General features: G+C 39.8%; 1 protein-coding gene across 2 annotated transcripts in view; it reads left to right on the top strand.

The window, feature by feature from the left end:
• The window catches only part of LOC140708050 (protocadherin-20-like), a 54,129-nt gene that overhangs the window by 6,306 nt on the left and 33,347 nt on the right, over window positions 1-14,476 (top strand). Inside the window, exon 2 of one of the 2 annotated variants that reach the window (XM_072994746.2) lies at window positions 388-7,559. The exons of the other annotated variant lie outside the window; for it this stretch is intronic. Coding sequence (XP_072850847.2) covers window positions 718-2,466 — 1,749 coding nt within the window. The 5' untranslated portion in view covers window positions 388-717 and the 3' untranslated portion in view covers window positions 2,467-7,559. Of the gene's footprint in view, window positions 1-387; window positions 7,560-14,476 lie in introns of those variants that run through there. 2 annotated transcript variants of the gene reach the window in all.

Here is a 14,476-nt window from a genome sequence, read left to right as displayed (position 1 = left end):
TCTCTCTGACTAACCAAACTCTGACTCTCCTGACTCTAACTCCCTTAGACTTCCAGGCTCTGCCTTTTAACATCTCTTGTGGCTCTGCTTCTCAAACATATTAGCCATGGACATGACTAATACATGACTTATTTTGCATAAAAAGGGTGAACATTACAACTGGAATTCTGAGAAGTAAAAAAAATCAAGGTGTGCTGAATATGTACAAGTTGACATACTCATATTGGGGGGGGGGGAGTTGTTGCCTGGTAGAAACTAGCAGATGTGTTTCAGTTTCTTCACAGGAGAAGACCTGTGGGAAAGCAGGAGAAGGGGAGGAGGTGTGATGTGTGACAGGTGCGAATAAAACTTTTTGTCATTCACTTAAACTTTGTGTATCTCTTTCAGAATGTATTCATTTTCCTAGTGTTCCTTTGACCTTTTAACTGCTTTGTGAGCTACAGCCGTGCCACTGAACTCTTCTACAGTATCAGTGAAGGGCTGCCTGCTGGGTTCCTTATTGGAAATCTGGCCCAGGATTTACAGCTACAGAGGGCAGCAGAAGATGAGGAAGAGCAGCAGTCCCGATGGGGAAACTTTCCTCTCTTTTTCAGCCTTGCCTCCCAGGGATTGGGAGGTAGGTATGTCAACTTAAACAACCAGTCAGGAGAGCTGCACACCTCTGACCAAGAGATTGACCGGGAGGTACTGTGCACAGAGGATAATCTTGGCTCTAGCATGGTTGCCTCTTCCTCCTCCTTGCCATTACTATCCTCTGAATCATGTTTGTTGTTGCTGGATATTCTGGTGTTGCCTCAGGAGTATTTCTGCCTTGTCAAGGTGAAGATTGCCATCCATGATGTCAATGACAATGCACCATACTTTCCCATGCCTCAGATACACCTCTTTGTCCCTGAGAACTCGCCCATCAACACCCGCTTAGCTATAGAGCACTCAGCAGTTGACCCAGATATGGGTACCAATGGGGTACAGATTTACCAGCTCCAAGATGACTATGGAGTTTTTACATTGGACGTGGAGGAGAATGAAAGTGGGGAAAGAATGCCTTATCTGATTGTTATGGGTGTCTTGGACAGGGAAGCCAGAGATAAATATGTTACACTCATAATTGCAGAGGATGGAGGAGTTCCACCACTGGTGGGCAGTGCTACTCTTATTGTTGGTATCAGTGACATCAATGACAACTGTCCCCAGTTCAATGAGACCCAGATCAATGTCACTGTCTTTGGGAACTCCAGCATCGGGTTGCAAATAGCCTGTATCCATGCTGTGGATGTGGACCAGGGCATCAATGCTAAGGTCACCTATTCTTATAGCCAGAAGATGTCACAGTTGTCCCGTACTTTGTTCCACCTTGATGAAAACACAGGAATTATCAAGCTGTCCAAGAGGATTAATGGTGATACTCCTCGTCTACACCGGTTGAGTGTCCTGGCCAATGGTCCTGGTTGTATCCCAGCTGTGATCATGGTATCGGTATCCATAATCAAAGTCATGATGAGACCTCCTGAAGTGATTCCCCGTTTTATAGCTAATGAAGCAGAATGGGTAGTTTACTTGAGGGAGTTAGAACCTGTTAACACACCAATTGCACTTTTTACCATAAAAGACCCAGATGAAAAATACGAAGTTGATTGCTATTTGGATGGTGATGGCCCATTTAAATTGTCCCAATATAAACCATATCACAACGAGTACTTACTGGAAATTACAAAACCATTGGATTATGAAACTCAACAGCAGTATGAAATATCCATAATAGCATGGAATACAGAAGGATTTCATGTGAAAAAAGTGATTAAAGTGCAAGTTGTGGATGATAATGACAACTCACCTGTTTTCTCTCAACCACTGATAGAATTATCAATAGAAGAAAATAATGCTCCCCATGCTTTTCTGACCAAGTTTCATGCAACAGATGCAGACAGTGGAGAAATGGGGCAGGTTTCTTACTTCCTAGGGCCGGAGGCTCCTTCATATTTTTCTTTAGATAAAGTCACAGGAGTCCTAACAGTTTCCACCCAGCTGGACAGAGAAGAAAGAGAAAAATACCGCTATACAGTTTTAGCAGTTGATTCAGGAGTGCCACCAAGAGAATCAATTGCCACAGTTACTCTTTCTGTTTTGGATAAAAATGACAACAGTCCAAGGTTTATTAACAAGGATTTCAGTTTTTTTGTGCCAGAGAATTTTCTGGGCTTTGGTGAAATTGGAATTATAGGTGTCACAGATGCAGATATAGATCAAAATGGATGGGTAGCCCTCTCTGTTGTAAATGGGAGTGACATCTTTGTTATAGATACTGGTAAGGGGGTGTTAAGAGCTAAGGTTTCCCTGGACAGGGAACAGCAGAGCTCGTACATCATATGGGTGGAAGCAGTGGATGGAGGTGACCCTGCATTGTCTTCTACTGCAAAAATAACTGTTCTTTTGCTGGACATAAATGACAACCCACCGAAAGAGTAGAATCAGCATCTTGCATGGCTACGTTGGTGGCCCTGTCAATAGTAAGTTTGGGGTCAATAACATTGGTAACTGGGATGGGTATTTATATCTGCTTAAGGAAAGAGAGAAAATACCACAGAGGAGATGAAAGTTTGGAAGTACAGATTCCATTAAACAGAAGAATTGATCTGCATGTGTTGGAGAAGAAACCAATTGAAATTTCTAATATCTGATGGTTTTAAATGGACAATTTCAACCAGAAGCTAAATTTTTTGATAGTAATTAACTTCCGAAATTGGAGGTTGCTGGCAGTAGCTGTGATGAAGGACCACTGATTTATAATGTATTATAATTTTAAATAGCTGTTTTCAGAGTCTTTTTTTAAAAAAAAGAAGGAGAAGAGTGGGGAAAATCAAATACAATATACAGTTTTTTGAAAAAATGAAACCATACTGCTAACAGCTAATGACTTGGCTGGGTAGATATATCATCACAAGACCCATCCACAAACCAAATCATTATTCATGAAGTGAAATGTAAGAGAATGATGCACATGTTGTTACATTCTCTAGTTGTATTAAATCATTTTTAACACAAGAGGGCATAATCAGCTATTTCTGTAAATTGGACTGTTTAAAGAAAATCAACATTATATTTTAAACTGTATTGGGTTTTTTATAACCAGAAAAGAAAAAAAATATGGGTTTGAGATGTATTAAATATATGTTCTATTGTATATATGTGAAGATAGTAAGAAAATATGCACTGGTAAATCAAAATAGAATATTTTATTACCTCATGTTAGTGAATGAAAGGCATTAAGAAGAAGTGCAATTTCTTGAGGGTGTCCACTAACCCTTTTGATATTGTGAACAGAACAAACATGTTCACTTCCCCTTCAATGCTGCCCTCTGTTTTGAAATACTATAATCAATATTATTGCAACAATTGAAAATATGCTATGTGGGACCCAAAGCAATTAGCCCTATGTGCACTGGATAGGGAGGGTGTTATGATACCATCATTCCTGTCTGCTGTAGCAGCCCAGAGTTCCATCAAGTGTGTTTCTGTAAAACATCCTAAGCCTTGCAAGATACTTTATAAGCTATCAGTAGAATTGTGGCTGCCCTCCTCCCAACACACAAAAAGTCTAATCCTGTTTATTTGAAAGCTGTCACAACCAGCTCCATTGGATTTCCCCCCTAGTAAGCCAATAGCAGAGAACTGTTGGTCCTTCATACACTGTGAATGCTATTTCCCATAACCTATTACTATACTGGGTGGTGCTGAAGAGAGTTGACTCTCAAAACATGTCATGGCCCACAGGTTCCCCAACTCTGTCATGAAATAAAGTGCACACTCTAAATGCAATAAAGTAAAGGGATGATGAAATGCTAATTATTTCAAAGGTGTGAGCATAGTGGGGCCCAGTAACTGAATAGCCACACCCAGCAAGGCAATCCATATTTGGAAACGGACTTCCATCTAAGAACTGTTATTCTGGCTCCTATCCTTTAAAGTAATAATAGCACATCAGGGTAAAAAAAACATTATCCCATATATCACTCACACACTACCAAAAGGATGATTCCAGAAATCCCCCCTAAGCTATCATTGTGTTCAGTGCTACTAGAGCTTACAATCATCATCTGTTGAGGCCCAAGGGAGTGAGGTGTAGTGTGCAAGGCTGTTTGGACTGGGGTCTAGAATCCGCCTCTTCTCACTGAGGAATATTACCTCGCCATCCACCTCCACACCTCGTGTGCTCCATGAACCAAGTGCTGGAATGTTTCTGAATTAGATCCTTAAGATGGAAAGATTGTGCCACCTCTTTGGTAACAAATTTTCAGTTTTGTAGCTTAGCATCCTGGATCAAGCTTTTATTCTTCAAACTGGTGACATAGTTCTTCAGAGACTGAGATACCTGTCTGCCTCTGTTGCTGCACAGCAGATGGACTATCAGCAATACACACCTCTAACATTGATTATAAGAACTGGAAAACTGTAATGTGAGATGCTTGCATCAAATTTAATCTGTGTAAGATGAGGCAACTTAGTGTTATGCACAAGCTGAACACATTTCTTGAGTTCTGAGAATATGTACTGTAACAAAAGTGTTTATATGTCTGCAAATAAAAGCTCTATATTTTCATAAACTTTTTAGCTATCAGCTGTTTATGGAACCTAGGTATATTTCCTCCTTAGTAGTAATAGTCATCCAACGCCCATTTTGGAACCGCCGATCAGCTGTGCGAAAATGGGGTCTTTGGGAGCCCGCCGGCATTTTCCCCAGCTGACCAGCGGGCGATGATCCCCATAGGGAACATCGCAATGTGATCGCTTTTGCGATCACAAAATCCGCATCGCTATGCGGATTCGTCATTAAACGGGGTGCCCGTTAAGTGAGGCACCACTGTATATTTATACCACGGGAATAATTAGAAAAAGAGAATACAGAACCCATTCATTTTGAAAACATTAAGGATATGGCGAAAACACAGTAAAACTTTGGTCCTGCCAATATCCCCTTTATGTACCCTTTTGGATCACCCAGATTTTAAGAGAAATATGCACAATTTAAGGAGTGGAGACAAATTGGAATATATAAAATTACTGACATTTGATTCAGGAGAACCAATAACTATTAGGCAAATAGAAGAGAAAACAAAGCAAATAAAATCCAATTGACTATAAATAAAACAAATAAGAGTTTCACTATTCACTTACAACAAAAACCTGGCTTTCTAAGAACATTAACTGAATTTGAACAATATTATATTCAAGAACATAAAAATAAAAAGAGAGGACTAACCTCACTAATATATAAAAGTATTATTGAGAAACAATATGGAAAAGGTAGAGGACCTAAAACAGTGTGGGAAACAAATGTAAATGTTAATATACCTGAGGAAATCTGGACAGGAATATGGAATAAATACAGTGGTGCCTCGCTTAACGAGTGCACCGTATAGCGATGTTTCCGTATAGCGATCCCTTTTTCGGGATTGCTATACGGAAACATCCCCGATCATCGCAATGGGGAAAACCCGCATTGCGAAGATCAGGTATTGCGGCGGCCATTTTGGAGCCGCCGAACAGCTGATCGGCGGTTCCAAAATGGCCGCCGGAAGCCCGGAATTGGCTGCCGGCAGCCGTTTTCGCGCCCTGCCCTCGCTTAGCGAAGGCGCGAAAATGGCTGCCGGCACCTGGAATCCTCGCTGAACGGGTAAGTAACAAAGGTATTGGAATGCATTAAACGAAGTTTAATGCGTTCCAATACATTTCCCCTACCCGTTTAGCGACGATTTCGCATAGCGAGGGTTAATCCGGAACGGATTAACCTCGCTATGCGGGGCACCACTGTACACATATAAATTTATATCACAAATGTGAAAGAAACGGTTTTGAAGGTAGTGCATCGGTGCCATTTAAATCCTAAAAAGCTACACAGAATTAATAAAAATATATCGGATACATGTTGGAGGAACTATGGACAAAAAGGAACTTTGGAACATATGTGGATTTCTTGCCCCAAAATAGAAGCATTCTAGCACGAGGTAATTAGATGGATAGAGATCCTGAACTATCAAAAAATAGATATGAATGAAACATTATTATTGTTTTCATTATTTACAAGGGGGAATGAGAAACTTGAAAATAAAGAATTACAGTAGTTGCAAATCATATAGGCATCACAACAGAGTGGTCGCAAGACCAGATAGGCGGGATATTAAATAAACAAACAAACAAACAAACATCTGAGATCACTAGAAATTGGAAAAACACTCAAGGTATCTCATTACAAGTATTTACGAATGAGATATGGCGTACAATGTTGATGGAAAAAATGACTAATAAAGTTAGACTATATAGAGGACAAATAAGGCACAGTCAGTTCATTGAAAATTGGAAGCCTTTATTAAAATATGCCAATAAAATAAATTTCGAGACACGTGGTTTGGAAAACAATTTGGGGCATTTAAATTGTTGGTCGATATTTCTTTAAGATGTGATGGGGAATGGTGTAAATATGATTTTGAGAATCATGGGGAATAGCAATTGGTCAACAGTTAGATTATATAACAATGTAAGATGACAGTTTACTATGTTAAGCTTTGTATTTATTACTTGTAACATGATGGATTGTCTTTTCTTTAAAAATAAAATTTAAATTTTTTAAAAAAAGAGAGACTATAATGGCTATTCAAAAAAGTGTGGCCCATGTATATCCCATAATACTTGTCTTGCCTCATTATTCAGGAGTAGTTGTGCATATATTGGGTCCTATAGAATTCTATAATTAAGCCTTATCCACTGAAGCAAATTACTGGGAGATGTGGGACATTGATATAAAGTAATTCTTTACACAGCACATAAACTATGGATTTTGCTACTAGAGAATGTAGCAATGTTTGCCAACTTGGATGACTTTAAAAGGGGAACTAGGAAGCTGCATAGAGAATAAAGTAATCCGTTGCAACTAGTCATATTGAATATATATTCTTTCTAATATGAGAGAAAGCATGCCTTTGCACACCAACCATGGGAGAACACAAATGGGAGGGCACTATTGTACATATGGACACTATTGTACATATGAACACTATTGGACAGGCCTTTAACAAATTAGCTATAACTCTTACATTGTTATAAAAATCTTTTCTGATTTCACAAAATGATGTATAAGTGTTTAAGCAGAATAAAAATTGATTCGGTTCAGGTTTAATGCGTTCCTATGGGGTTTTCAATTCCGTATAGCGATGTTTCCGGATAGCGATGTTTTTCCTGGAACGGATTAACGTTGCTATGCGGGGCACCACTGTACTTATTTACTTTGTCCATTTTCATTTCATCTTCCATTTCCACCCAATCAGGATTCTTGCAAGTCTCATTGATTTGTATAGATTTAATAATTTGGTTTATTTGTAGAGCTTCATAATATTTTTGGAGCTGTAGTATCCTTAATCCCCCCTTTTGACCCTGTCTATATTTAACACTATTTATGAATCTTATCTTATTTCCCTTTCCAGCAATGAATTTTTATAGCTTTCCTTGCCATGTTTTTACTTTTTTTTATCTGGCTGTAGTGGAATATTTCGAAATAGAAATTGAAATTTTGGTTATATATATGATTTAATTAGAGCAATTCTCCCCAACATTGATAGGTTTAAATTGACCCCCTTTGTCATTTTTTCTTTTGCTAATTTAAATAGATTTGTATAGTTTCTATAAATTAATTTATTAAGGTTTTTTGTTACCCATATTCCTAAATATTTAAAACTTGAATAGCATAACTCTAACTGAGATGCTTTTTAAATTTCATTTTGTTCTATAATAGAGATATTTAGACATGGATTTTGGAAATTAATTTTTAAACCTGTATACTGACTATCTTCCTGTAATATTTCTTTTAAGCGTTCTATTCTTTGTAACGGGTCCTCCCAAAAAAGGGAGCATATTGTCTGTGTATAAATTTATTTTGTGTTATCTATTTTCATGATCAGTCCTCTAATGTTTCCACTTTGTCTTATATTTGCCACAAGAGGTTCTATTATTAATGCGAATAAAATTGGAGAAAAGGGATCACCTTGTCTAGTTTCCCTAAATAATGTAAATTTGTTAGATTCTAATCCATTAATAAGTACCATAGCAGCTGCTCCTATGTATAATTCCTTTAATAAAATTTTACCCATATTCATCTTTTCCAAAAGATCAAACATAAATATCCATTCCACCCAATCAAAGGCCTTAAGGGCATCCAGTGAGAGTATTGTTATCTTGTTTTTTTCTTTATTAGCTGTATATATAATATTCAGTACTCTCCGGATAGCATCTCACATTTGTCTTTCTAGCATAAAACCATATTGATCTGCATGAACATATTTAGTTACAAAACTACTTAATATTTGTGCGAACATTGTTGAGAAAATTTTTGATATTGATTTTGCAGTGTTATAGGTCTGTAAGATGAAGGAGACATTGGATTTTTTTCTGGTTTTAATATAGTTATTATTCTGGCCATATGCCATGACTCTGGTATTTTCTCACCACCCAAAATTGAATTGAATAGCTTTAGAAGATGTTCTATGACATCTTCTTCCCATACTTTAGAGAAATCAGCTGTGAATTCATCACAGCCTGGTGCTTTTCCTTTTTTAAGTTTTTTAATAACTGAATTTATTTCAGTTTTCATTATTGGGCTGTTTAAATAATCTTTATGTTTCTCTAAAATTTGGTTTATTGGTAATGTATGTATAAATTTCTTGTTGTTTATATCTGCTGTTACTTCTTCTTTATAATATTCCATAAATATAGAGAGTATTTGTTGCTGTGAATTTACCATTATTCCTTCCTTCGTTTTGAATGAGACAATTGTTCTTTTTGCTGCCATTCTTTTTAACTGCATATGATAGCAGTTTAGTGTTTTTATTTCCATGTTCATAATATTATTTCTTTAAATAGTTCATAGCAGTCTGAACCTTTGCTATATCCAATGCTTCTAACTCTGCTCTAGTTTTTATTAGTTCATTATGTTCTTGGTTCCTAATTGTTTGTGTTTTTTATTTTACTTTTTAATTGTTCTTGGAGCTTATTTCGTTCTTTCTTTATTATAGAGGTTTCCATAATAAAAATTCCTCTTAGGTAGGCTTTTAGGGCATCCCATAGCAATGCTGATTTTATTTCTGCAATATCATTTATTTCATAGAAAATTTTAATTTCTTTATTTTTCCAATAATTTATATATTTAAACATACATTAGAACTTAATCTCCAAATTCTAGATTCACTCTTTGCTTCATTGACCCAAGAAAGCTTTAATGGTGCATGGTCAGAGGCTATCTCTGGGGCAGATTGTATTTTGTCCAGATTTGAGACCAGGCTCTGAAATAAGGAAGTGATCAATTCTTAGGTACAATATCTTTTAGAAAAATATATATATTCTCTCACTTTAGGATTTAAGTATCTCCACCCATCAATTAAACCTGATCTCTCTATTAGCTTCCTTATTTTATTACCATCATTTGATACCTTTCTATTTTCTGATGTATTGCTTTTGTTTAAAATACAATTTGTGTCTCCGCCTAGGATAATTTCTCCCCAGACAAATTCTTTTACATTTCTTTAAAAAGTTCTGCATAAAATTTGCTTGACCTATGTTGGGGATGTAATAAGAACCAATAGTTAATAATTTGTCTTCCAATTTTCCTTTTTCTATAACATATCTGCCTTCAGGGTCTTCCACATAATCAATCACTTCAAATTTTGAATTCTTCATGAAGATTATTGCCACCCCTCTAGCCTTATTTGTTCCATTTGCGATATATTGTTCACCTAAGATTGGGTGCTTAATGATCTCTTTTTTGTTCTTATTTTGATGAGTCTCCTGTAACAACACCACATCTACTCCTAATTTTTCTGTTTTAAAAAACATTTTATTATTTTTATAACATACATACCTACAGCAAACAACAACAGAAATACCTACAAAACAATAACACATAAAACTAACAAAACTTACAAGACTAACAAGACAAACATATAGATGGGGAGGTATTTCCCATACCAGCTTATCTGTTATATAAGTTCTGACTACAGAAATAATATATCCATGTGCATCTGCACATGTTATATTCCACATCGCTATTTTATATACCTAATTAAGTATATAACATCCTAAATTTGTAATAAATGTTTTAAATTCTCTCATCTGCATTGCCATACATCTGTCTCTTATCATACACATTCCTCGTTTCCTCTTTAAAATTTCTTATCCACCATAATATCCACACAGGCCTGATCATTCCTTGATGATCTCCATTCTTATATACAGTAAACTATGTATTTAATCTTTTCAGCATAATCCTTCTTATAGTTCATACATATTTGATATTTCCATATACATGCCTGTTACATACAGCACTGATGTTACCTGTCTGTCATGGGTTTGGAGGGAAAGTTCCATCCTATGGGGAGTGGAAGGCGGGACATCAGGGAGGAGGGGCTGTACTGTATATATATTTGGAGCTTGTGTGGAGAAGCAGGAGTTGGAGTCTGTGTGTCAGACTGGGTACAACTGTGTGTCAGTTCGTACATACCTGATAGGTTCAGGTTTCTTTATAGGTAGCCAGAACTGATAGGTTCAGGGTCTGTGCTTTACTTTAAAGTGTTCTGTGTGAACCAAACTGTTGTATGTATATGATTGAGACTACGCCACGTTACAGTATCTTATTTACTTGATCTTTTTATTTACCCTGTTTGTTATTTAAATAAACCTTGTTCTTTTGTTTGTTAAAAATCCATTCCTGGTCTGTGTGACTCCTTATAGGGAATGGTTGGTGGCAGCATAATTAGAGTGTGGCATACTCCAGTAGGTCTGGGGTTGTCACATTGATTGGTGTCCAGCGTGTGGGATACGACTGGTCCAGTTGTCCAGTGGTCCAGCAAAGCCTTGGCAAGTGTGCCCAGAGCAAGGGGGGTCTAGTCAGGGAGAATCTGAGAGCGCGTAGGTAGTCTTCTGGGCTTACCTCACGGGGAGGTGCGCTAGTGGAAGAACGTGCACACTCAGATTGGGGACTAGATTAGGGAGCTCTGAGGCAACCCGTTTTGGTGGGAAAGGGCTGAGGCAAAGCTGTGTGAAGTAACAGTGATCTAGCCTGTCTGCTGAGAGGCCTAGCAGAGGGGGTGGATTCTGCCTGGCAACAGTTGCAAGTTAGTGCTGAAGGAACAGCAGGAATCTATAGAAGGCTGTTCCTGAGGCAAAAGAAAAAAAGTCGTCATTTTATTTTGAGGCTTGACTTTTGAAGGCAGCCTGTTCTGGGGGGGATTATGCCCTTGACTCGAAGTCAAATGGCGGAAATGGGTGAAGTGAGAGAACCACAGGTAGACCAAGGTTCTGAGGAGGAATTTGGCTCAGTGCAGGATGAGAGCACGGGAGAACAGAACCCAGAACTCAGAAAAATGCTCCTAGCCCAACAGCATGAACTGAGGGTGAGGGAAATGGAGCAAAGGGAAAGGGAGAGGCAAAGACAATTTGAGTTAGAGAAGATGGCGTTTGAGTTAAGAAAATTGGAAATGATGAACCAGAATAATAATAACAATAGAGATTCTGAGGTGGGCCAATTGTCTAAAACTGACTTGAAGAAATTCCCTGTGTACCACAAGGGAGATTGCCCTGAGGTGTTCTTTTCCCTCGTGGAAAGAGCGTTTGTGGACTTCTCAGTAAGGGAAACTGAGAAGATGACTATTATGCGATCTTTGATCAGTGGCAGCCTGGCAGAAGTCTATGCAGAGATGCCAGTGGAACTGATGAAAGACTTCGCTGAGTTTAAAAAACTGGTGTTTGCCAGACATGGGATAAATGCGGAACAGCTGAGGCAAAGATTCAGGTCACTCACAAAAAAACCAGAGCAGACTTTTACCCAAGTGGGGGCCCAACTGGTGAGGTTGCTAGAGAAATGGCTGTCTCAGGAGGGGACAGAGACCTTCCAGCAGCTCAAAGACCTGATAGCGCTGGAACAGTTTTATTCAGTCCTGCATGGGGAACTGAAGTTCCAGGTGAGGGAGAGGAGACCGAAATCGGTGACAGAGGCGGCAGAGATCGCAGATTTTATTTACCAAATAAGAAAGCCCTTAGGTGCTGAGGGGAAATCTGTAGGTAAACCCAAAGAAACCTACAGCAAGTACTCTCAGGGACCAGGGAAAAACCAGCAAGGGGGAGGGGCCCATGTTGAAGGGAAGCCCTCAGACATGAAACCACAAAGACCTCAGATTTTGGAGGGAAAACCAAAACCAGAGGAGAAAGACTCCAAGTATAGCAGAAAATGTTATTTCTGTCAAGGAAAGGGCCATCTAATCTCAGAGTGTGAGAAATTAAAGCAGCTGAAGGGAAATGTGCCTCATGATTTGAGTGGAACCAAGCCAAAAGCTGTGTTCTGTGTCCAGACAGAGCAAAGCTCCTTGCCATTGAGGGAGCCTGTTACCATGGCTACTCAATCTGGAACAGTTACATCTGCTGATCAGGCTGGGGAAAATGGTCCTCTTGTGGAGGTCAAGCGCTGCTTACTAGTGAGGACAGATTCGCAGTTGTTTGAGACCGCAGGAGTGGACGTAGGAATACTTGACCATCAGTATAGGGGGCTAAGGGATACTTGTTCCCAGGTGACCCTGTGCCATCCAGACATTATTCCTAGGGAGTATATAATCCCAAATGAGAGCCTAAAGGTGGCAGGGATTGAGGGACAGGTGATCTCACTGCCAGTAGCTGAGGTACCTGTGAGCTTTCAAGGCTGGAGGGGAGTTTGGCGGCTAGCGATTTCATCGACTCTGCCAGCAGCCGTGCTCGTGGGAAATGACCTGGCTGAACATGTGAAACGGGTGCTAGTGATTACACGCTCACAAGCCACCACGGAGACAGTTCAGGGGGGTACTGACGAGCCCAAGGCTGAAGCAGATGAGGGTAGTCCCGAAGCTGTGGTAGAAACCTTAACCACAGACAGCAAATTTGGCCAAGAGCAAAAGGCAGGCGCCACTCTCCAAAAGTGTTTTGAAAAGGTGACAGACGCCCAGTTAACACCTGAAACCCCAGCGAGATTTCGCGAGAAAAAGGGAATTTTATATAGAGAGACCCTGATGAATATCTCAAAAGGGGGAGATGGGATCAGAAGTCAGCTAGTGGTACCTGAAAAGTATCGCCCCATGATCTTACAAAGGGGGCACTCTGACATGTTTGCTGCGCACTTAGGGGTGAACAAAACACAGCAGAGAATCACACAGAATTTTTACTGGCCTGAAATAGGGAAGCAGATCAAGGAGTTCTGTAAACAATGTGATGTGTGTCAGAGGCAGGGGAATAACTGTGACAGGACCAAAGCGAAGTTGTGCCCTTTGCCTGTGATTGACACCCCGTTCAAATGTAAAGGAGTGGATATTGTGGGACCTTTGCCCAAGGCCACAAAGAGGGGGAACCGGTTCATTCTCACCATTGTGGACCATGCCACGAGGTACCCCGAAGCCATTCCCTTGACTAACATTGAAACTAACACAGTGGCAGATGCCTTGGTGGGGTATATGTCCAGGATGGGATTTGCCTCAGAAATAATCACAGATTTGGGCACATCGTTTACATCAAAGCTCATGAAACGGTTATGGCAAATCTGTGGAATTAAACACAAGGAAACCACTGCCTATCACCCTGAAAGTAATGGGTTAACGGAGAAGTTCAATGGGACTCTGATGCGCATGATTAGGGCTTACTTGGCAGAGAATCCAAACAATTGGGACCAGAAGCTGCAATCCCTTTTGTTTGCTTATCGATCAGTGCCACAAGCCAGTACCGGGTTCAGTCCGTTTGAACTTTTGTTTGGGAGAAGGGTGAAAGGGCCACTTGATTTAATCAAACAAAATTGGGAACAGATCACCCAGGATGACCCACAAGACGTTGTGACATATATAGACTCTTTAATGATTGACCTAAAGAGAAACTTAGAGCTAGCAGCAGAGAACCTGCAAGCTCAGAAGGTTAGACAGAAAACCTGGTATGACCAGCAAGCCAGGGAGAGGCACTTTAACCCAGGGGAAAAAGTGCTTTGGCCTAGGCCCTGCAAAGAGAACGAACTGCAGCTGGGTAGCCCAGAAATAAAATACTTGGGTCACATAGTAGGGGGAGGAATGATCAAACCCCTAGAGGCCAAGATAGAAGCCGTTCGGGATTGGCCCAGACCCAACACCAAGAAAAAAGTCAAATCATTTCTTGGGTTGGTGGGCTACTACAGGAAGTTCATCCCGAGGTTTAGCGAGATAGCGACTCCGCTGACCGATCTGACGCGGAAGAAGACTGATGACCGCATCCCGTGGACCAGCGACTGTGAGGAGGCGTTCCGGAGGTTGAAGGAGGCGCTCATCAATTATCCAGTGCTGCGTGCTCCAGACTTCGACCGGGAGTTCATCATCTACACCGATGCATCTAACAGCGGGGTAGGAGCAGTTCTTTGCCAGGAGGATGAGAATGGTGACCAGCATCCGGTGTCCTACCT

This window comes from Pogona vitticeps, chromosome 3 (genome assembly GCF_051106095.1).
Source record: "Pogona vitticeps strain Pit_001003342236 chromosome 3, PviZW2.1, whole genome shotgun sequence".
NCBI classification, from domain to species: Eukaryota; Metazoa; Chordata; class Lepidosauria; order Squamata; family Agamidae; genus Pogona; species Pogona vitticeps.
The sequence above is the reverse complement of the archived record's forward strand: the minus strand, read 5'-3'. Positions and strand labels throughout refer to the sequence as shown.